The sequence below is a fragment of the Callorhinus ursinus genome, unplaced genomic scaffold (assembly GCF_003265705.2).
Source record: "Callorhinus ursinus isolate GAN/ISIS: 27379988/994484 unplaced genomic scaffold, GSC_fseal_2.0 scaffold24, whole genome shotgun sequence".
Taxonomy (NCBI): domain Eukaryota; kingdom Metazoa; phylum Chordata; class Mammalia; order Carnivora; family Otariidae; genus Callorhinus; species Callorhinus ursinus.
In genome coordinates, this window is record NW_027397086.1 from 8682948 (window position 1) to 8707482 (window position 24535).

Below are 24535 nucleotides of genomic sequence, written 5' to 3' on the forward strand. Positions count from 1 at the left end.
GACAGATCAGTAGGGGAAAGAAATATCTTTTAAATAAATGGCTCTGGGAACACTGAATATCTATATGCAAAAGAATGAAGTTGAACATTTTGTTGTGTGTTAATTACACAAAATTAACTCAAAATAGACTGTTAATAGCAAGCCACATAATGAAAAAGTCCTTAATACATATATTTAACAAAGGACTCATACCTAGAATATATAAAGAATTTTTACAAATTAATGTTAAAAAGCAGACTACCCAATAGAACAGCAGCAAAGGATTGGGAACAAGTCCTTTACAAGAGAAAATACCTAAATGATCAATAAGCATAGGCAAAAGAGATAAACTACATGAGTTATCAGAGAAGGCAAATAGAAACCACAACACATGTTTCTACAAACCCATTAGAATGTGTACATTGGAGAAGATAGACAGTATATGTGTTGTTGAGGAAGTGGACCACACTTTTTCATATATTACAGGGATGAGTGTAATGGTACTAGCACTTTATCTAACTTTCTGATATCATCTATTAATGCTGAAAATATGCATACACTGTGACCCATTCTCCAGTATATACACAAGTCCCAAACTGGAAACAACCCAAATGTCAATCAAAACTAGAATGAATGAGGGTCACCTGGGTGGCTCAGTCACTTAAGCGTCCAGCTTTTGATTTCAGATCAGGTCATGATCTTGGGTTGTGGGATTGAGCCCCACATCAGGCTCTGCACTGAGCATGGAGCCTCCTTTAGATTCTCTCTCCTGAAGATATTTGCAAATGACATATCAGATAAAGGGCTAGTACCCAAAATCTATAAAGAACTTATCAAACTCAATACCCAAAGAACAAATAATCTAAATCAAGAAATGGGCAGAAGACATGAACAGACTTTTTTCCAAAGAAGACATCCAAATGGCCAACAGACACATGAGCAAGTGCTCAACATCGCTCGGCATCGGGGAAATCCAAATCAAAACCCCCTAAGTTTTTATTTAAATTCCAGTTAGTTAACACAGTCTAATGTTATTTTTAGGTATAGAATTTAGTCATTCATCACTCACACACAACACCTGGTGCTCATCACAACACGTGTACTCCTTAATACCCATCACCCATTTAACCCATCCTCTTGCCCTGCCAAGTCAAAACTTTTAAAGGAGACATGTTTATAGCCCAATGAGTGGCCATGACAGCAGGGTTAAATTAATCACACCAAGGGGGAGTCCTTGGTTCTAAAAATTTTCTGAAGAGCATGTTTCATATCCTTATTCCTCAGGCTGTAGATGAAGCGATTCAGCCTAGGGGTGACCACCATGTACATCACAGAAGCAATTATATTCTTGTTTTTGGAGTTGCCTGATGAAGGGAAAAAGTAAGCACCGGCAATTGTCCCATAGTATAAAAACACCACAAAGAGGTGGGAGCCACATGTAGACAAGACTTTGGAGATTCTTTTGAAGGAGGGGACCTTCAGAATGATGCCTGCCATGCGGATATATGAGCCCAAGATACCACTCAATGGCAGGATGAAGATCAATCCTCCTTCAGTGAGAATAAGCAGCTCATTGAACGAGGTGTCTGAGCAGGAGGACTTGAGCACAACAGCAAGATCACAAAAGAAGTGGGGGATGATAGTCCCTGCACAGAAGGACACCTGGCCCACGAGGAGGGTGTGCAACAGAGTTTGGACACAAGAGAAAAACCAGGATCCAGCCACTAGGATAATACAAAGCCCCTCCTTCATGATGGTGGTGTAATGGAGAGGGCGACAGACAGCCAAATACCTGTCATAGGCCATCACTGTGAGAAGAAGATTGTCAAGGCAACCAAAAAATATAAAGAAATACACCTGTGAAATGCACCCCACGTAGGGGATGGATTGTTGCTGAGTCTGCATGTTCATCAGTGTCTTTGGAACTGGGACAGATGAAAGGGAAACGTCCGAGAAGGTCAAGTGGCTGAGGAAGAAGTACATGGGGGTGTGGAGGCGGGAATCCAGCCTGATGAGCAGGGTGATGAGCAGGTTCCCCAGCACCGTGGTCAGGTACATGCCCAAGAACAGGGCGAAGAACACTCCCTGCTGCTCTTGTTGGATCGGGAGCCCCAGGAGGAGGAACTCAGACACGCTGCTCCGGTTCTCCAGACTCGTGCTGTGCTTTTACATGCTGGGGATAAAGAAGTGTTGGGAATAAAAGGGAAGAATGATAGGGATACAGTCCATACTGTAAATTTCTGAAAAGACAATGCATTTTAAACTACATTCCTATTAATTTCTCACACCTGTGGATGCATGCATCTTCATTCTATCCCAGTCTGGTTCTGGGAAAACATTACAACCAAAAGCAGCCAACAAGATCTCATTGCACAGAAGCAAGAAGGTGTTCACTCTTTCATTTGATCATTATTTATTGAACATTGAGACTGAACCTGGCCCTCTACTAAGGACTGAGAATGCAGCAGCAAACAAGAAGAGCAGGGTCCCTTCCTTCTATGGGTCTATTTTTTATGCACTTAACTGGGATAATTCATGACACTGAGATAGAGCCAAACCATAACAGTTCACTGTAGCAGAAATAGTAGATGACCCTTGGCAAATTGGTATCAGTTGTTTCTGCTATAAAGTGACATGCAATGCCAGTGCTGAGGTGGCATTGTTGGAATATTGTCACATTCCTCCTGTGAATATATATATCCATACATATAAAAGGGGATACATATACACACATACATATGCACAGAGATAGCAATATTTGTATACATATGTATATTCCATCTCTCTCTATATTCCATCTATGCATATACATATACTTAGATGGAATATATATAAACATACACATGGAATATACATATACATACACACACATATATGCAATATACAGGTAACCCTTAAATAACATGGGGGTTGGGGCACCAACTCTGCACACATTTGAAAATCTACATATTACTTTTGACTCCTCCAGAACTTAACTACTAAGAGCCTACTGCTGACCAGAAACCTTACCAATAACATAAACAGTTGATTAACACATACTTTGTATATGTATTATATACTGTATTCTTACAATAAAGTAATCTAGAAAAAAATGTTATCAAAAGACAGTAGGAAGAGAAAGCACACTTACTGTATTCTATATTTATCGGAAGAAACCCATGTATAAGTGGACTTGTGCAGTTCAAACCCATGTTGTTCAAGGGTCAACTGTAATGTATGTATGCATATATATATATATGCATATATATATATATATTGAACTATAGTCCTATATATATAATTGCCATTTTCTGTAGCCTAAAATGATCAATTATTGGTCACTTCATGTAGTTCAACTTAATACTGTGTGATCAGTGCCCAGGCTTTTAACATGGAACTCTCCCATTTCGTTGGTTATAAATGCCAGACACACTATGTTATTTTAGGTTTGCAAGGAAACTGAAGTTGTCCAAAGTTTTCTTAGTGCCCTGTCTAGATATTTCCTTTCGTTCATATTTATATATTTTCCAATTGACAAAAGGCTCTCACATACATTAACTTCTGTTCAAGCCATAAATACTTATTGAGGGCCTGTAAGCTTCCATTTTATAGATATGTAAACTGAGGCCAAAGAATTGAGTGATTTTCCCAAGGTCCTGCCACCATTTGGTGGGGCTTCTGTGCTCTAACTTCACTGGGCATGACAACTAACATTTCTTGGTATGTTAAGTGAATGTGCAAGGTTACAAAATTGAGCCACTCAGTCACACTTAGGTATATGAAATGATAACAGATCTTTTTTAGAAAACAGTCTCTTGCATTTTTCCAAAGAAGACATCCAAATGGCCAACAGGCACATGAAAAAGTGCTCAACATCGCTCGGCATCAGGGAAATCCAAATCAAAACCTCAATGAGATACCACCTCACACCAGTCAGAATGGCTAAAATTAACAAGTCAGGGAACAACAGATGTTGGCAGGGATGTGGAGAAAGGGGAACCCTCCTACACTGTTGGTGGGAATGCAAGCTGGTGCAACCCCTCTGGAAAACAGTATGGAGGTTCCTCAAACAGTTGAAATTTGAGCTACCATTCGATCCAGCAATTGCACTACTGGGTATTTACCACAAAGATACAAATGTAGGGATCCGAAGGGGTACGTGCACCCCAATGTTTATAGCAGCAATGTCCACAATAGCCAAACTGTGGAAAGAGCCAAGATGTCCATCGACAGATGAATGGATAAAGAAGAGGTGGTATATATACACAATGGAATATTATGCAGCCATCAAAAGGAATGAGATCTTGCCATTTGCAAGGACGTGGATGGAACTGGAGGGTGTTATGCTTAGTGAAATAAGTCAATCAGAGAAAGACATGTATCATATGACCTCACTGATATGAGGAATTCTTAATCTCAGGAACAAACTGAGGGTTGCTGGAGTGGTCGGGGGTGGGAGGGATGGGGTGGCTGGGTGATAGACATTGGGGAGGGTATGTGCTACGGTGAGCGCTGTGAATTGTGCAAGACTGTTGAATCACAGATCTGTACTTCTGAAACAAATAACACAACATATTTTAAGAAAAAAGAAAAAGAAGAAGATAGCAGGAGAGGAAGAATGAAGGGGAGTAAGTCAGAGGGGGAGACGAACCAGGAGAGATGATGGACTCTGAAAAACAAACTGAGGGTTCTAGAGGGGAGGAGGGTAGGGGGATGGGTTAGCCTGGTGATGGGTATTAAAGAGGGCACATTCTGCACGGAGCACTGGGTGTTATGAACAAACAATGAATCATGGAACACTACACCAAAACAAATGATGTAATATATGGTGATTAACATAACAATAAAAAATTTTAAAAAAAAGAAAGAAAACAGTCTCTTGGGGCACTGGTTATCTCCATTTATTTTACCCCAGAGGGAGGTCACTTAAAGAACTATTTGAGGTCATGAGTGCAAATCAGAAGCCTCCAAACACACGTACAAACACCACACATGCGCACACACACATGCATGCATATACACACTGCTGATTTGAGGATTTCAGGCACCAGTGTTTGAGTCCCATTGTAAGGGAAAGAGAGCCAGTATTTGGTTCATGTCATAAATACTAATATACATACAAGTCATTTATAACACACAATATGCAATAATGTATCACACAATATGCCATAAATTATCACTCACAAATACACTCACAATGCACCATTAACACACAAGCATAACATACCCGGAAACACACAAGCATAACATACTGGGTAAAATACACAACTCACATACAACATATCAATAACTCATCATATACATTCACATCACCAAAAACACACAAGGCCACACACAATTTCAAAATCTCACAAACACCCACCAAGAACACACATGCACACTTAATTACTCACTACAAGCAGCACACGCACTCCCATTACTGAGAAGCATGCTTTGGCCCCTTCCCACTCAGAGAAGGTGTCATCATGGGTCAGGTAAGCCTGTTCAGTCACAGGCATGGTCATCAAACCACCACCACCATGCACATGGTAACATACACATGGTAACAGACACACAGACAAAAGGAAACAATACACATTCCTGCTCTTACATACAAGTGTGTCACCCACAGACCAGCTCACACGCACACTAGCACACCCACTGAGAAAAGGTTTGAGCCCTCTCTGATCTCAGTTCTTTGATAAGTTTGGACATCTTTCCCCCCAGTGGTGGAGCTCTCATTGCTCAGCTGTGATGCCGCCCACCCCAGTGGGGGAAATGCCCCCATCAAAACAACAGAGGCAAATATTTAAGATCATAGACATGAATCAGAAGTCCTTAATCACATGTTGGAGGCTGACAACTTGGTCTGCATGCATTAAAACAAAGCCCAGGTTGGGTTTAACTGAGGAAAAGAATCAGGCTGAGTGAGATATGTAGTACACACACACGCAACTATCAAACAACATGTACACAAACATACACAATACATGCAGACAACACACACTCACAAACACAGAGATACTCATACACAAACCCATGAGCACATGGGCAGATCCATTGCCAAGTGCAGATTTCCACCTCCTTTTTTTAAAATTTAAATTCAATTAGCCAACGTATAGTACTTCTCAAACTCAGCACTCAAAAAACAAATAATCCAGTCAGAAGGTGGGCAGAAGACATGAACAGACATTTCCCCAAAGAAGACATACAAATGGCCAACAGACGCATGAAAAAATGCTCCACATCATTAGCCATCAGGAAAATACAAATCAAAACCACAATGAAATACCACCTCACACCTGTCAGAATGGCTAAAATTAACAAACAGGAAACAACAAAAGTTGGCGAGGATGCAGAGAAAGGGGGAACCCTCTTATGCTGTTGGTGGGATTTCCAACTCCTTCTGACCTGTGATCATCATCAGTGAGTTCAGACACTTCTTCCAGACTTGCCAAATTCTCAGCTTCTCTTCATAGTAAGGAAGGAGCTTTTGTGGGTTAATTGGCCAATTTCTTACTGCCATTTGGAGAACAGTGTGACCAGGAACCAGAGGGGACTGGATTCACAGGGGACAGTGTCCCTAAAGCCAGGGATGTCTTAGACTTCTTTCTTCTTGGGCATAGTTCCAAGCTTAAACTTTTTTGGGGCATGGTTCCAGTTGGGATTCAATTTTTTAAATTTATTTTTTTAATGATTTCATACTAGGAAAAAAGTTGTAAAGATGATTGAATGACTTCCTGTATGCCCTTCACCCACACTTTACAAAGGCTAACATTTTGGCATGTTTGTGCATGTGCATGTCTCTGTGTATGTGTGTGTGTGTGGTGTGTGTGTATTGAAGATTAGGGCTGTAGATCTTTCATATACATGCCATAGTGCATATTATCAAGAGGCACAATGCTTTGGTTCAGAGGTCAGGGGCTAATGACACTTCACATAAGAAGAGAATTTAAGAGAAAGAATGAGCCACAAAGGATTCCTGGGAAAGCTGGCTGGGTATAAGCTACAAATTGGCTTGGGCAAAGCAGAGGGAATGGGTTTGGGACTTTGTAGTAGTTGAGGGGTGGTAATGGAGAAAAGTTTCTGCCAGAGAAACAGACCATATGTTGTGCTTCCTGAGAAACTTTGCCCATGTTGTTTAGCAGCGTGCAGCAATAGGTACCCTTATGAGAACAAATGCCCTCTTGGCTGGCCAGCAGATAATCTAAGGCTAAGCGATTATCAGCAACCACAGCTGCCAGGGAGCATTGTCTCTCATTTAGGGCTTTCAGAGCTGTGGCAGTTTGAATCATATATATGGAAATTATTCTGGGCATTTCCTGATTGGCATTAATTATTTTATTATGTTGTGTAATATTGTGGCCTCCAAGGAAGCACCAGTGACCCCCATGGTGGTCAGCAGAATGAGGGCAGGTGACAAGAATATAACATATGTGGTGGTGAGAATAAGATTGGTGAGCTTTGTTTAGGAGCAGGAGCCACAAATGCAGATAGTACAAGTCAAATTATGAGGAGAAGCCTGAGTTAGAGGAATAAATTAGTGCAGGAGTGAGGGATATTGGGGAAGAAGAGAATAACCCTCAGGGGCTAGAATCTTAGACATTTGGCATGGGCAGCCAAGAACTAATAAGTTGTCAGTAAGCATTCTGATTAGGACATAATATGGGGCTATTCTAGATAGTTGGAATTAATATTTTAAAGGGAAGATCAGGAGAAAATACAAGGCTTAGGTTCAGAGATATGGCCCACCCAGATAGATAGATAGGGGCTGGGTTGTGTTATTTGAAGGTTTTTTAAAGATCATTTGGATAGACTACAGCATGGCCGGGCAGTTGAGAAGGTACCATATCGCACACCAACAGTCTGTATCCTTTAAAACATGGCTGTTCACTCAGTAAGGCTTACATAAAAAGTATTTTGTAATGCAACCTTCAGTGCTGGTTGTATATCAGAGATGGGGGTCTAGAAGTGCAGACATTTGGGAAAGGAGCAGAAAGTGTTTGGGTGGAAGGAGAGGCGAGAGTAGCTTGTGATGGTTGAGGTTGGATTGAGAAAGAAGAGATACAAAGAGCAGAAGGGGGCTTAGGGGGTGAATGGAGTCTTGGATAGGAGACACACAACGGACTCGAGATCGTGGAAATTTCCACCTGGATGCGTCCAGTGGGTAGATCAAGGTCATCATTACAGTTAAGTCCAGCTGTGGGTCTGATATCATCATCAGGAATGAGTCCAACCATGGATTTGCTGTCATCTGGTGGCCCATCAGGCCATCATGGTATTGGTTGAAGGTGAGGTCACTGGGTTTACAATAATCTTGGGCTGACTTTAGGACTTTGAGGCATAAAGCCTTGTTGGTTGGGGATTCACAGAAATGTATAAATGTAGTGAGAAAATGAGGGACTCAGTGAGCCAGAAAAGATGCTGCTATATTGGCATCATGTTGGAGATAAAATAATTTCAGAGGGGCTTGTTGCTTACATCCTTACATTAGGCATCCATTGTGTTTTCAATAAATGTTCTGACATGTATTTTGAGAGATGAGATCTGGGCATAGGTAAAAAGCCTTCAGGACCACTTTTCATAATTGTTTGTGCCACAGGACATCATGGGTGTTTTCCTCACTTGCCCTCAGGATCAGGGTCTTTTTATGCCACAGAGTGGCAGTGGTATTTAAAGATCTGGTGAGATATCCTGACTGCTCTTAGGAATGCAGACTTTAAACACCATACAGTGCTTCTGTCTCTCTGTCTTCTCTCTCTCTCTCTCAAAATGATGGCCCATTTATGAGCAACCACCTGGTGGACTTGCATCTAGAATTACTTGAGTTATTTTATCTTCCCTTTCAGTCTGGTCATGTCATTTGAAATGTTAGGTTAATTCTTTTATTTTCATTCTATTTTGCTTTGTTCATTCCTTTTCATTCTATTTTGCTTTGTTCATTCCTGCTTATATACTTATCTGAGAAGTTGAAAGATAACATGGTCAAAACTCTACAAATAGGTATGCTCATCTCCACAACCATTCCCACCCACCCACTATAGCTAGCCAAACTCACTAGTTTATTATTTTTAATAAACATTTTATTTTGGAATAATCTTAGATGCCTAGAAAAGCTACAAAAATAGTACAGGGACTTTCTATACTCTTTACCCAGTTTCCCCTGTTGTTAGCATCTTACACACCCATGGTACATTCAGCATAACTAAGACATTACCACTGGTAGATTACCGCTAACTAAACAGCAAACTTTTTTTTGGATTTTGCCAGTTTTTCCACCAATGTCCTTTTTCTGTTCCAGAATTCAATTCAGGATGACACATTGCATTTAGACGCATCATCTTTTAAATAAGCTTTCTATATTTGAGAAAGTACCCACGTCTGCTAGTATCAGCTTCTCTGGTTTGTGACTAAAAGTTCTGATGGATAAGGGAAGAGTAGACTCAGAAAGTCTAGGAGAGGTTCCTTGGTCATCATCTAGACAAGAGATGAGGGAGCCCACTCAAAAGACGGGGTGGGAAGTCAGTTTCAAATTCATTAGCTTCTCTTTTTTTCCCAAGTTTTTATTTGAGTTCCAGCTAGTTAACATACAGTATAGTAGTGTTAGTTTCAGATGTCAAATTTAGTGATTCATCACTTACATTCAAACTCATTAGTTTCTTTTTTATGTTTCAAGTTTTAATTAATTAATTAATTAATTTTTTAGTGTTCCATGATCTGTTGTTTGCATATAACACCCAGTGCTCCATGCAATACGTGCCCTCCTTAATATCCATCACCAGGCTTACCCACCCTCCACCCTCCTACCCTCTGAAACCCTCAGTTTGTTTCCTGTAGTGCATAGTCTCTCATGGTTCATCTCCCCCTCTAATTTCCACCCCCTTCATTTTTCCCTTCCTTCTCCTGATGTCCTCCCTGCTATTCCTTATGTTCCACAAATAAGTGAAACCATATGATAATTGACTTTCTCTGCTTGACTTATTTCACTGAGCATAACCCCCTCCGGTTCCATCCATGTTGATGCAAATGGTGGGTATTCATCCTTTCTGGTGGCTGAGTAATAGTCCATTGTATATATGGACCACATCTTCTTTATCCAGTCATCTGTTGAAGGGCATCTTGGCTCCTTCCACAGTTTGGATATTGAGGACATTGCTGCTATGAACATTGGGGTGCATATGGCCCTTCTTTTCACTACATCTGTATCTTTGGGGTAAATACCCAGTAGCGCAATTGCTGGGTCCTAGGGTAGCTCTAGTTTTAACTTTCTGAGGCACCTCCACACTGTTTTCCAAAGTGGCCATACCAACTTGCATTCCCACCAACAGCGTAAGAGGGTTCCCCTTTCTCCACAACCTCTCCAACATTTGTTGCTTCTTGCCTTGTCAATTTTTGCCATTCTAACTGGTGTAAGGTGGTATCTCAATGTGGTTTTGATTTGAATTTCCCTGATGGCTAATGATGATGAACATTTTTTCATGTGTCTGTTAGCCATTTGTATGTCTTCTTTGGAGAAGTGTCTGTTCATGTCCTCTGCCTGTTTTTTGACTTGATTATTTGCTTTTTGAGTGTTGAGTTTGAGAAGTTCTTTATAGATCTTGGATACCAGCCCTTTATCTGTAGTGTCATTTGCAGATATCTTCTCCCATTCTGTGGGTTGCCTCCCTGTTTTGTTGACTGTTTCCTTTGCTGTGCAGAAGCTTTTTATATTGATGAAGTCCCAAAAGTTCATTTTTTCTTTTGTTTCCCTTGCCTTTGGAGACGTGTTTTGAAAGAAGTTGCTGTGGCCGATGTCGAAGAGGTTACTGCCTATGTTCTCCTCTAGGATTTTGATGGATTCCTGTCTCACATTGAGGTCTTTCATCCATTTAGAGTTTATCTTTGTGTATGGTGTAAGAGAATGGTCGAGTTTCATTCTTCTGTATATAGCTGTCTAATTTTCCCAGCACCATTTATTGAAGAGACTGTCTTTTTTCCATTGCATATTTTTGCCTGCTTTGTCAAAGATTAGTTGACCATAGAGTTGAGGGTCCATATCTGGGCTCTCTATTTTGTTCCATTGGTCTATGTGTTTGTTTGCTTGTTTGTTTGTTTTTGCCAGTACCATGCTGTCTTGGTGATCACTGCTTTGTAATATAGCTTGAAATCAGGCAATGTGATCCCCCAGCTTTGTTTTTCTCTTTCAACATTTCCTTGGCAATTCGGAGTCTTTTCCGGTTCCATACAAATTTTAAGATTGTTGTTCCAGCACTTTGAAAAATGTCATTGGAATTTTGATCAGGATGGTGTTGAAGGTATAGATTGTTCTGGGCAGCATAGACATTTTAACAATGTTTATTCTTCCGCTCCATGAGCATGGAATGTTTTTCCATCTTTTTATGTCTTCTTCAGTTTTTTTCTTAAGTTTTCTGTAGTTTCTAGAGTATATATCCTTTACGCCTTTGGTTAGGTTTATTCCGAGGTAACTTATGGTTTTTGGTGCTATTGTAAATGGAATCGATTCCCTAATTTCTCTTTCTACAGTTACATTGTTAGTGTATAGGAAAGCAGCTGATTTCTGTGCATTGATTTTGTATCCTGCCACATTACCAGATTGCTGTATGAGTTCTAGTAATTTGTCGGTGGAGTCTTTTAGGTTTTCCACATAAAGTATCATGTCGTCTGCGGAAAGAGAGAGTTTGACTTCTTCTTTGCCCATTAGAATACCTTTTATTTCTTTTTGTTGTCTGATTGCTGTTGCTAGGACTTCTAGTACTATGTTGAACAATAGTGGCGAGAGTGGGCATCCTTGACATGTTCCTGATCTTAAGAGAAGGGCTCTTAGCTTTTCCCCATTGAGAATGATATTCCCTGATGAATATGGATGCCAAAATTCTCAACGAGATCCTAGCTAATAGGATCCAACAGTACATTAAAAGGGTTAACCCTCACGACCAGGTGGGATGTATTCCTGGGATGCCAGGGTGGTTCAACATTCGCAAATCAATCAGTGTGATTTGTGATAGAACACTTTTATAATAAGAGAAGAGACAAGAACCATATAATCCTCTCAACTGATGCAGAAAAAGCATTTGACAAAATACAGCATCCTCTTCTGATTAAAACTCTTCAGAGTGTAGGGATAGAGGGAACATTCCTCAGTTTCATGAAAACCATCTATGAAAAGCCCACAGCAAATATCAAGTTTTTACTTAAATTCTAGTTAGTTAACATACAGTGTAATATTGGTTTCAGGAGTAAAATTTAGTGATTTGTCACTTACATATAACATCCAATGCTCATCACAAGTGTCCTCCTTAATGCCCATTGCTCATTTAACCCATCCACTGGCCCATCTCCCCTCCAGCATCTCTCAGTTTGTTCTAGTTTCTTATTTATTGTTCTTATAGTTCTTTATGCTCAAATGAGCAGATATATATGTATATTTCATTATTTTCTTTTCATTTTATTTTATTTATTGCTGAAATATACACATAAAATTGTTAGCATTTTAACTATTTTAAAGTGTACAATTTAGTGGTGTTACATACATTCCTCATGTTGTGTAGCCATCACTACTCTCTGGTTCCAGAACTTTTTCATCCTCCCCAGACAGAAACCATATGCTCATTAAGGAGTCATTCCCCATTCCCTCCTCCCCACAGTCCATGACAACCATTATTCTTCTTTCCATCTCTATAGACTTGCCTGTTCTGGATATTTAATGTAAGCAGAATCATATGATATGTGGCCTTCTGTGTCTGCCTTCTTTCACCAGGCATGATATTTGCAAGGTTCATCTATGTTATATAGCACGAATCAATACTTCATTCCTTTATATGGCCAATTGATTCCACATACCACATTTTTTATCCATTGATCTGTTGATGGACACTGAGGTTGTTTCCACAATATGACCACTGTGAATAGAGTTGCTACATTTATGTACAAGTATTTGTTCTGTTATCCATTTTCAAATGTTTGGATCTATCCCTTGGAGTGGAATTGTTAGATCATGTGGTAGGTAATTCTCTGTTTAAGTTATTGAGGAAAAACCAAACTTTTCCTGGCTACTCCAGTTGCATCCCACTAGCAATATATGAGGGTTCTAGTTTCTCCATGTCCCTGTCAAAACTTGTTATCTTCCATTAAAAAAAAATTATGGCCATCCTAGTAGTTGTGAAATGGTGGTTTCTGATCTGCATTGTCCTAGTGACTAATGATGTTGACATTTTTTAATGTGTTAGTTAGCTATTTGAATGTCTCCTTTGGAAAACTGTCTATTCAAGTCTTTTGCCCATTTTTCATTGGGGTAGTTTGTTTTGTAATTCTGTCAAATTTTGCTTCATGTATTTTAGGGGTCTGTTATTAGGTGCATATGTTTATAATTGCTGTATCTTCTTGATGAACTGACATTTTAATCAATATAAAATATTCTTCTTGGTCTCAGAACAGTTTTTTTACTGTAATTTCATTTTATTTTGTATTTATTTATTTATATTATGTTCAATTAGCCAACATATAGTACAGCTTTTGACTTAAAGTTTATTTTGTCTGGTATTTGTATAGCTACTCTTTTTTGGTTACTATTTATATGGAATTATCTGTTTCCATCCTTTTATTTTCCTTTGTGTCAATGGATTTAAAGTGAGTTTCATCGACAGTATATGGATGGATCATGCTTTATTTTAAATCTAATCTGCCAACCTCTGCCTTTTAATTCAAGATTATGATCCATTTACACTTAGGGTTGCCTGGGTAGCTCAGTCTGTTAAGCGTCTGACTTGATTTCGGCTCAGGTTGTGGTCTCAGGGTCGTGAGATTGAGTCCTGTGTAGAGCTTCATGCTCAGCAGAGAGTTTGCTTGAGATTCTCTCTCTCTCTCTCTCTCTCTCTCTTTCTCCCTCTGCCCCTCCCCCCACTCCCACTCTTTCCCACACTCTCGCTCTCTGTAAAAATAAATAAATAAGTCTTTAAAAAATTAATCCACTTACACCTAAAGTAATTACTGGTAAGGAAGTACTCACTTATGCCATTTTGTAATTTGGTTTCCACATGCTTTATATATTTTTTATTCCTAAAATTCCCATTACTGTCTTCCTTTTTGTTTAATTTTTTTAGTGTATCTTTTTTATTTTCATTCAATTTCTTTTTTCTGTATAAATCAATTATTTTCTCAGTAGTTACCTTGGAGATTACAATTATCATCTTAAACTTAAAACAACCTAGTTTGAATCAGTATCACATAAGCTTCAATAGTATACAAAAATTCTGGCCTTATTTATCTTCTTCCTGCTTTATATTGTTATTGTCACAAATGACATCTTTATACATTATGTGCCCACTAACATAAATTTATAGTTATTGTTTTATGAATTTGTTTTTTAACCATATAGAAAAGCAAAAGAAGAGTTGCAAACAAAAAATGTAATAATACTGGCTTTTGTATTACCTATGTCATTGTGTTTACCATTGACCTTTATGTCTTTACAGGGTGGTGAGTTACCATCTAGGATTTTTTTTTTTTTTTTTTGGCTCTAAATACTCTACTTTTTTGAGATTATTGGTTTTATTTTACTTTTTTTTTGAAGATTTTATTTATTTACTTGACAGAGAGAGAGACAAAGTGAGAGAAGGAACACAAGCAGGTGGAGTGGAAGAGGGAGAAGCAGGTTTCCTGCTGAGCAGGGAGCCCAATGCAGGGCTCGATCCCAGGACCCTGAGATCATGACCTGAGCTGAAGGCGTATGCTTAATGACTGAGCCACCCAGGCACCCCTTTATTTTACTTTTTAAGTCATTTAAATTTTTATTTTATTTCCATTTTTAGTTTTAGTTTTAGTTTTTATTTAAATTCCAGTTAGTTAACACACAGCGTAATATTAGCTTCAGGTATACAATTTAGTGATTCAACACTTCCATACAACACCCAGTACTCCTCACAGGCACACTCTTTAACCCCATCACCTATTTAACCCATCTCCCACCCACTCCCCTCTGGTAACCATTAGTTTGTTCTCTCTAGTTAAGAGTCTGTTTCTTGGTTTTCCTCTCTCTTTTTCCCCCCTATGATCACTTGTTTTGTTTCTTAAATTCCACATATGAGTGAAAATATATCGTATTTGTCTTGATCTTTCTATTTCAGCCTGAAGGACTCCTTTTAGCATTTCTTATAGGAAAGTTCTACTTGAACAAACTCCCTAACCTTTTTTTATTTGAAAAATTTAAAATTTCTCCTTCATTTTTGAATTTTTTTGCCTGATATAGAGTTCTTTTTCTAGAAATTTTTTTTCCCAGCACTTTAGATATTTTATCTCAGTGCTTTCTGATGAGGAATCAGATGTTAATTTTATTAAGGATCCCTTGTACATGATGATTAGCTTCTCTTTTTTACTTTTAAGATTTTCTCTTTGTCTTTGTATTTCAACAGTTTGGTGATAATGTATCTCAGTGTGGATCTCATTGATTTTATCCACTTGAAGATCTTTGAACTTCTTGGATGTGTAGCTTTGTGACTTATCATATCTGGGAAGTTTTTGAACATTATTTCTTCAAATATTTTTATGCCTTTTTCTCTCTCTTCTCTCCTTGGACTCCCAATATGCGTATGTCAGCCTGCTTGCTGGTGTTCCATAGGCTACTTCAGCTCTGCTCATTTTTCACTCTTTTCTCTTTCTGCTCCTCAGACTGGATGATTTCATTTGACTTATCTTCAAGTTTGGTGATTATGTCTTCTGCTTGTTTAAATCAGCTATTGAACCCCTCTTGTAAATTTATCATTTCAATTACTGTGCTTTTCAGCTCCACATTTCTTTTTCTTTTCTTTTTTTATATTCTAATTACTTTAATTAAAATTCTTTTTTTAAATTTTTTAAAAATTTTATTTTACTATGTTATGTTAGTCACCATACAATACATCATTAGTTTTTGATGTGGTGATCCACGATTCATTGTTTTCGTATAACACCCAGTGCTCCATGCAGTACATGCCCTCCTTAATACCCATCACCGGGCTAACCCATCCCCCCACCCCCCCAAAACCCTCAGTTTGTTTCTCAGAGTCCATAGTCTATTTAGTTCCCTTGTAAACTTTCATCATTCCTTCAATATTTCTATTTGTTGAGAGATTGCTCCCTGTATTCCATGGTTCTCTGAGTGTATTTATTTAAAGACAGTTGATTTAAAGTCTTTGTCTAGTAACTCCAATGTCTGCATTTAGCTTAGGGACAATTTTTGTTCATTTCTTTCTTCCCATGAATCAACAATACATTTTTGTTTCTTTGGATGCCTAGAAACTTTTTGTTGAAAACTAGATGTTTTGAATATTATAACATGGTAACTCTGGTAACAAAATTTTACTCTTTGTTGAGGATTTGTCATTGCAGTTTTCTATGGGTTGTATTAATTTGGTGACTTTTCTGAATTATTTTTGTAAAGATTATATTTTTTGTTAGTCTATGAGATTGCTGTTCCTTTAGCTTATTAGTTAGCTAGTTGTTTTACTGAGATTCCCTTAAGTGCCTGCCACCAAAGTAAATAAATAAACTTTTAAAAAGGAAGAAAGGAAAGAAAAGAATCCTTGGGTCTCTGCATATTGACTCTGTGTTGAGACCCTTGAATTAGCCACAGCATTTACAACTCCAATTAGTCTTCACTTCCTGCTTTCACTGAGCCTAAAGACCAGCCTTGGGTGAGAGTTTATGTTCTTCTCAGGTCTTTTCTTTTCTTTTTTCTGATTTTTTTATTATTATGTTCAATTAGCCAACATATAGTACATCATTAGTTTTTGATGTAGTGTTCAGTGATTCATTAGTTGTGTATAACACCCAGTGCTCATCACCACATGTGCACGCCTTAATACCCATCACCCAGTTATCCCATCCCCCTACCCCGCTCCCTTCTGTAACCCTCAGTTTGTTTCCCGGAGTCCAGAGTCTCTCATGGTTTGTCTCCCTCTGTGGTCCTCTATGCTATTCCTTATGGTCCACATGAGTGAAACCATATGATAATTGTGTTTATTGACTTATTTCACTTAGCATAATCCTCTCCAGTTCCATCCATGTCAATGTAAATGGTAAGTATTCATCCTTTCTGATGGCTGAGTAATATTCCATTGTATAGATGAACCACATCTTCTTTATCCATTCATCTGTTGAAGGACATTTCAGGTCTTTTCTGAGCACAAGTCTTTCCGTATGCCTGCACATGGTTTTCTAGGTTTCTCAGTATATGTGGGAGCTTCCCAAAGCCCTTATTACCCAAAGATTCTCACTCCCCAGCTTTCGTCCTGGCTTTCAGCACATCTGTTGTTTTACCTAAATGTTATTTTTTGTCCCAGGTAGCAGTGGCTTGTTCACTTTGCTTTCAGTGTTTTCAAAGAACACCTTCTGTGTAGCTCTTTCTGTGCCTTGAGAAAGTTCCAAGTTAGTTGAGGCAAAGGCAGGCCCCTTACATCAGTCCTTCAGGGAACCCACAGAAGGGTCAAAGCAGACAAACATGATTCATTGAGAACAAGATATGCTCTACCCCCTCTGGGACTAAGTACTCTTACCAGGAACGTGGGCTGCCATCTTCAAGACTGCCTTTCACCAGGGAGGTGGGTGGGGCAAGGTGATGATAAAATGCCATGAAGTTCTTTTACTGGGTTCCAGTGGCCTTTCTCCTGGTTAAGGACTCACTTAGTTGCTATAAACCTTTTACTATCTTCCAGGTTGATTCTGATACTTTTTGCCATGTTTTTCAGTGTTTCTGCAGAGGGATGGGGTCCTGTGGTCCCTACTTCACCATTTTTTGCTGGCCTAAATTCTATTACTTGGTTTTTGACATTTCTATTTCAATCCATTTTGTCTGTCAACTCAACCATCTTATTTTCTAATTCCTTGTTCGCTCTAATTTCTTTCACATCAGGACCTGTATAATCTGAAATTGCAACTCCCCATTTTTAAAACCTGTATTGTTTTCCTAAATATCTCCTAAATTAAATACTTTCTTTGGTTCAGTAATATTTTTTTTCTACCCTAATATTAATGCCTTTTTTTGTTTTTCTGATTTTTTTTACTTTTTTATTGTTATATTAATCACCATATATTATATCATTAGTTTTTGATGCAGTGTTCCATGATTCATTGTTTGTTCATAACACCCAGTGCTCCATGCAGAACGTGCCCTCCTCAATACCCATCACCAGGCTAACCCATCCCCCTACCCTCCTCCCCTCTAGAACCCTCAGTGTGTTTTTCAGAGTCCATCATCTCTCATGGTTCGTCTCCCCCTCTGACTTACTCCCCTTCATTCTTCCCCTCCTGCTATCTTCTCCTTCTTCTTTTTTTTTTCTTAACATATATTGTATTATTTGTTTCAGAAGTACAGATCTGTGATTCAACAGTCTTGCACAATTCACAGCGCTCACCGTAGCACATACCCTCCCCAATGTCTATCACCCAGCCACCGCATCCCTCCCACCCCCAACCACTCCAGTAACACTCAGTTTGTTTCCTGAGATTAAGAATTCCTCATATCAGTAAGGTCATGTGATACATGTCTTTCTCTGATTGACTTACTTCACTCAGCATAACACCCTCCAGTTCCATCCACGTCGTTGCAAATGGCAAGATCTCATTCCTTTTGATGGCTGCATAATATTCCATTGTGTATATATACCACTTCTTCTTTATCCATTCATCTGTCGATGGACATCTTGGCTCTTTCCACAGTTAGGCTATTGTGGACATTGCCGCTATAAACATTGGGGTGCACATACCCCTTCGGGTCCCTACATTTGTATCTTTGGGGTAAATACCCAGTAGTGCAATGGCTGGATCGAATGGTAGCTCTAATTTCAACTGTTTGAGGGACCTCCATACTGTTTTCCAGAGGGGTTGCACCAACCTGCATTCCCACCAACAGTGTAGGAGGGTTCCCCTTTCTCCACATCCCCGCCAACATCTGTCGTTCCCTGACTTATTAATTTCAGCCATTCTGACGGGTGTGAAATGGTATCTCATTGAGGTTTTGATTTGGATTTCCCTGATGCCGAGCGATGTTGAGCACTTTTTCATGTGCCTGTTGGCCATTTGGATGTCTTCCTTGGAAAAATGTCTCTTCATGTCTTCTGCCCATTTCTTGATTGGATTATTTGTTCTTTGGGTGTTGAGTTTGATAAGTTCTTTATAGATTTTGGATACTAGCCCTTTATCTGATATGTCGTTTGCAAATATTTTCTCCCATTCTGTCGGTTGTCTTTTGGTTTTGTGGATGTTTCTTTTGCTGTGCAAAAGCTTTTTATCTTGATGAAATCCCAATAGTTCATTTTTGCCCTTGCTTCCCTTGCCTTTGGCGATGTTTCTAGGAAGAAGTTGCTGTGGCTGAGGTCGAAGAAGTTGCTGCCTGTGTTCTCCTTTAGGATTTTGATGGACTCCTGTCTCACGTTTAGGTCTTTCAACCATTTGGAGTCTATTTTTGTGTGTGGTGTAAGGAAATGGTCCAGTTTCATTCTTCTGCATGTGGCTGTCCAATTTTCCCAACACCATTTGTTGAAGAGACTGTCTTTTTGCCATTGGACATTCTTTCCTGCTTTGTCAAAGATGAGTTGACCATAGAGTTGAGGGTCCATTTCTGGGCTCTCGATTCTGTTCCATTGATCGATGTGTCTGTTTTTGTGCCAGTACCATACTGTCTTGATGATGACAGCTTTGTGATAGAGCTGGAAGTCCGGAATCGTGATGCCACCAGCTTTTCTTTTCATTTTCAAGATTCCTCTGGCTATTCGGGGTCTCTTCTGGTTCCATACAAATTTTAGGATGATTTGTTCCATTTCTTTGAAAAAAGTGGATGGTATTTTGATGGGGATTGCATTGAATGTGTAGATTGCTCTAGGTAGCATTGACATCTTCACAATGTTGGTTCTCCCAATCCATGAGCATGGAACGTTTTTCCATTTCTTTGTGTCTTCTTCAATTTCTTTCATGAGTATTTTATAGTTTTCTGAGTACAGATCCTTTGCCTCTTTGGTTAAATTTATTCCTAGATATCTAATTGTTTTGGGTGCAATTGTAAATGGGATCGACTCCTTGATTTGTCTCTCTTCTGTCTTGTTGTCGGTGTATAGGAATGCCACTGATTTCTGTGCATTGATTTTATATCCTGCTACTTTACTGAATTCCTGTATGAGTTCTAGCAGTTTTGGGGTGGAGTCTTTTGGGTTTTCCACATATAGTATCATATCATCTGCGAAGAGTGAGAGTTTGACTTCCTCTTTGCCGATTTGGATGCCTTTGATTTCTTTTTGTTGTCTGACTGCTGTGGCTAGGACTTCTAATATTATGGTGAATAGCAGTGGTGAGAGTGGACATCCCTGCCGCGTTCCTGACCTTAGGGGAAAAGCTCTCAGCCTTTCCCCATTGAGAATGATATTCGCTGTAGGTTTTTCACAGATGGCTTTTGTGATATTGAGGTATGTACCCTCTAACCCTATACTCTGAAGAGTTTTGATCAAGAAAGGATGCTGTACTTTGTCAAATGCTTTTTCTGCATCTATTGAGAGGATCATATGATTCTTGTTCTTTCTTTTGTTAATGTATTGTATCACGTTGATTGATTTGCGGATGTTGAACCAGCCTTGCAGCCCAGGGATAAATCCCACTTGGTCATGGTGAATAATCCTTTTAATGTACTGTTGGATCCTATTGGCTAGGATTTTGGTGAGAATTTTTGCATCCATGTTCATCAAGGATATTGGTCTGTAATTCTCCTTTTTGATGGGGTCTTTGTCTGGTTTTGGGATCAAGGTAATGCTGGCCTCATAAAATGAGTTCAGAAGCTTTCCTTCCATTTCTATTTTTTGGAACAGTTTCAGGACAATAGGTATTAATTCTTCTTTAAATGTCTGATAGAATTCTCCTGGGAAGCCATCTGGCCCTGGGCTTTTGTTTCTTGGGAGATTTTTGATGACTGCTTCAATTTCCTTAGTGGTTATAGGTCTGTTCAGGTTTTCTATTTCTTCCTGGTTCAATTTTGGTAGTTGATACATCTCTAGGAATGCACCCATTTCTTCCAGGTTATCTAATTTGCTGGCATAGAGTTGCTCATAATATGTTCTTATAATTGTTTTGTATTTCTTTGGTGTTGGTTGTGATCTCTCCTCTTTCATTCATGATTTTGTTGATTTGGGTCATTTCTCTTTTCTTTTTGATCAGTCTGGCCAGGGGTTTATCAATCTTGTTAATTCTTTCAAAGAACCAGCTCCTAGTTTCGTTGATCTGTTCTACTGTTCTTTTGGTTTCTAGTTCATTGATTTCTGCTCTGATCTTTATGATTTCTCTTCTCCTGCTGGGTTTAGGCTTTATTTGCTGTTCTTTCTCCAGCTCCTTTAGGTGTAGGGTTAGGTTGTGTATTTGAGACCTTTCTTGTTTCTTGAGAAAGGCTTGTATTGCTATATACTTTCCTCTCAGGACTGCCTTTGCTGTATGCCAAAGATTTTGAACAGCTGTGTTTTCATTTTCATTGGTTTTCATGAATTTTTTAATTCTTCTTTAATTTCCTGGTTGACCCATTCATTCTTTAGTAGGATGCTCTTTAGCCTCCATGTATTTGAGTTCTTTCCGACTTTCCTCTTGTGATTGAGTTCTAGTTTCAAAGGATTGTGGTCTGAAAATATGCAAGGAATGATCCCAGTCTTTTGGTACCGGTTGAGACCTGATTTGTGACCTAGGATGTGATCAATTCTGGAGAATGTTCCATGGGCACTAGGGAAGAATGTGTATTCCGTTGCTTTGGGATGGAATGTTCTGAATATGTCTGTGAAGTCCATTTGGTCCAGTGTGTCATTTAAGGTCTTTATTTCCTTGTTGCTCTTTTGCTTAGATGATCTGTCCATTTCAGTCAGGGGAGTGTTAAAGTCCCCGACTATTATTGTATTGTTGTCAATGTGTTTCTTTGCTTTTGTTATTAATTGCCTCATATAATTGGCTGCTCCCATGTTCGGGGCATAGATATTTACAATTGTTAGGTCTTCTTGTTGGATAGACCCTTTAAGTAGGATATAGTGTCCTTCCTCATCTCTTATTACAGTCTTTGTTTTAAAATCTAGTTTGTCTGATAGAAGGATTGCCACCCCAGCTTTCTTTTGGTGTCCATTAGCATGGTAAATGGTTTTCCACCCCCTCACTTTCAATCTGGGGGTGTCTTTGGGTCTAAAATGAGTCTCTTGCAGACAGCATATGGATGGGTTTTGCTTTTTAATCCAATCTGATAGCCTGTGTCTTTTGATTGGGGCTTTGAACCCATTTACATTCAGGGTCACTATTGAAAAGTATGAATTTAGTGCCATTGTATTGCCTGTAAGCTGACTGTTAACTGTATGTTGTCTGTGTTCCTTTCTGATCTATGCTGCTTTTAGGCTCTCACTTTGCTTAGAGGACCCCTTTCAATATTTCTTGGAGGGCTGGTTTCGTGTTTGCAAATTCCTTTAGTTTTTGTTTTTCTGGAAGCTCTTCATCTCTCCTTCTATTTTCAATGACAGCCTAGCTGGATATAGTATTCTTGGCTGCATATTTTTCTCGTTTAGTGCTCTGAAGATATCTTGCCAGTCCTTTCTGGCCTGCCAGGTCTCTGTGGATAGGTCTGTTGCCAATCTAATGTTTCTACCATTGTAGGTTACATATCTCTTCTCCCGAGCTGCTTTCAGGATTTTCTCTTTGTCTCTGAGACTGGTAAGTTTTACTCTTAGATGTCGGGGTGTTGACCTATTATTATTGATTTTGAGAGGGGTTCTCTGTGCCTCCTGGATTTTGATGCCTGTTTCCTTCCTCACATTAGGGAAGTTCTCTGCTATTATTTGCTCCAATATACCTTCTGCCCCCCTCTCTCTCTCTCTTCTTCTTCTGGGATCCCAATTATTCTAATGTTGTTTCATCTTATCGTATCACTTATCTCTCGAATTCTGCCCTCATGATCCTGTAGTTGTTTCTCTCTCTTTTTCTCAGCCTCTTTGTTTTCCATCATTTGGTCTTCTATATCGCTGATTCTCTCTTCTGCCTCATTTATCCTAGCATTTAGTGTCCCCATTTTTGATTGCACCTCATCAATAGCCTTTTTGATTTTGAGTTGGTTAGATTTTAGTTCTTTTATTTCTCCAGAAAGGGTTTCTCTAATAACTTCCACGCTTTTTTCAAGCCCAGCTAGTATCTTTAGAGTCATGATTCTGAACTCTAGGTCCGACATCGTACTAATGTCCGTATTGAGTAGGTCCCTGGCTGACGGTACTACCTCTTGTTCTTTTTGCTGAGGTGATTTTTTTCGTCTTGTCATTTTGTCCAGAGGAGAATAGATGAATGAGAGAACAAAATGCTAACAGGTTTACAACGTCCCCAGCAAATATACTGTATACAAATCAGAAAAGACCTGAAACCAGGGGAAAAGAAAGGGAAAGAAAGAAAAAGAAAAAGAGTAAAAAAAGAGAAAAAAAGATAAAAACAAAAACAGAATAATACAAAAAAAGCAGAATATGATCAAATATGATCAGGCTAGTGCATAGATCAGTGCCACACACTAGATTTTAGGCGTATTTTGGTCTGTTAGAAAAAAGTGCCTCCTAAAATTTTAAAGGAAGAAAGACATATATGTACAAAATAAGGGTTGATACAATGAAGGGATGGAAGATGACTGTAAAGATGAAAATTATAAAAGATTTTATAAAAGGACTTGATAAGATAAGAAGTTGTTTGAAAAAAGAAAGAAGATTTAGAAAAAAAAAAGGAAAAAGGGAGAGAATGTGGTCAGGCAGGAGACTAGAACAAAGGCATACACTAGTGATTTAGGGTATATTTTTGTCTGTTAGAAGAAACTGTACCTCAAAATTTTAAAGAGAGAACAACTTATATATATACGCCAAAAATAAGGGTAACTACTATGAAGGGATAAAATATGACTCTAAAAATGAAAAATAAAAAATGTTTTTTTTTTAAAAAGGGATTGATAAGATGTTGGTTGAAAAAGGGAAAAAGAAAAAGAAAATAAGAAAGAAAACAGTCAACAAAAATTAACTTTGATGAACTAGTGAATCATGGTAAAAAAAAGCCATGAATTCTATGTGCAGTATTCCCCTAGCGCTGGAGTTCTCCCGTTCTCCTTGATCGGTAAACTTGGTCTTGGCTTGCTGGCTGTTCCTGCTGATCTTCTGGGGGAGGGGCCTGTTGCTGTGGTTTCCAAATGTCTTTGCCGGAGGCTGAATTATCCCGCCCTTGTCGGTCCAGGCTAAGGAAGCTGCTCGGGTTTGCTCTCAGGAGCTTTTGTTCCCTGCAAGCTCTCGGTACAGTTTTGGAGGACAAGGGCAAAAATGGTGGCCTCCCAATCTCCACCCAGACGAGCTGAGAACTCGGGGCCCCGCTCCTCAGTGCGCCCCCAGAGAAAAGCAGACACTCCCATCTCCCTGGTCTCCGGCCGCACTCCGTGTTCACCTGGCCTGTGACCGAGGGTTTCTATCTCTGGCACCCGACCCCGTGTGGAGTCTCCAAACCCAGCAGATCCCTGCAGTGCATTCCTGCGCCGCTCCTCCCTGGGAAGGAAGGGGAGTTTCCCTGTATCTGCTGCTTGTTGGGTCCCTGCTGGAGGAGCAGTGGCCCG

At 39.2% G+C, this 24535-nt stretch overlaps 2 protein-coding genes across 2 annotated transcripts in view; both read right to left on the minus strand.

Moving 5' to 3' along the window:
- Window positions 1-24535, minus strand: part of LOC141369973 (olfactory receptor 1f45-like) — a 58375-nt gene that overhangs the window by 7949 nt on the left and 25891 nt on the right. The gene's annotated exons all lie outside the window — the stretch shown is intronic.
- LOC112836665 (olfactory receptor 1J4-like) lies at window positions 1195-5456 on the minus strand. Its single transcript, XM_025888561.1, has 2 exons — window positions 5352-5456; window positions 1195-2142 (listed from the first exon to the last, which is right to left on the minus strand). The coding sequence occupies exons 1-2, from the start codon at window positions 5454-5456 to the stop codon at window positions 1195-1197; spliced, it is 1053 nt and encodes a 350-aa protein (XP_025744346.1).

Bases quoted from the DNA above. Each gene is read 5' to 3' on its own strand.
- LOC112836665 (XM_025888561.1), bottom strand. From the start codon at position 5,456: ATGCCTGTGACTGAACAGGCTTACCTGACCCATGATGACACCTTCTCT. The intron at 2,143-5,351 runs GTGAGTAATTAA...AGCATGTAAAAG, and splicing joins GAGTGCGTGTGCTGCTTGTA to CACAGCACGAGTCTGGAGAA.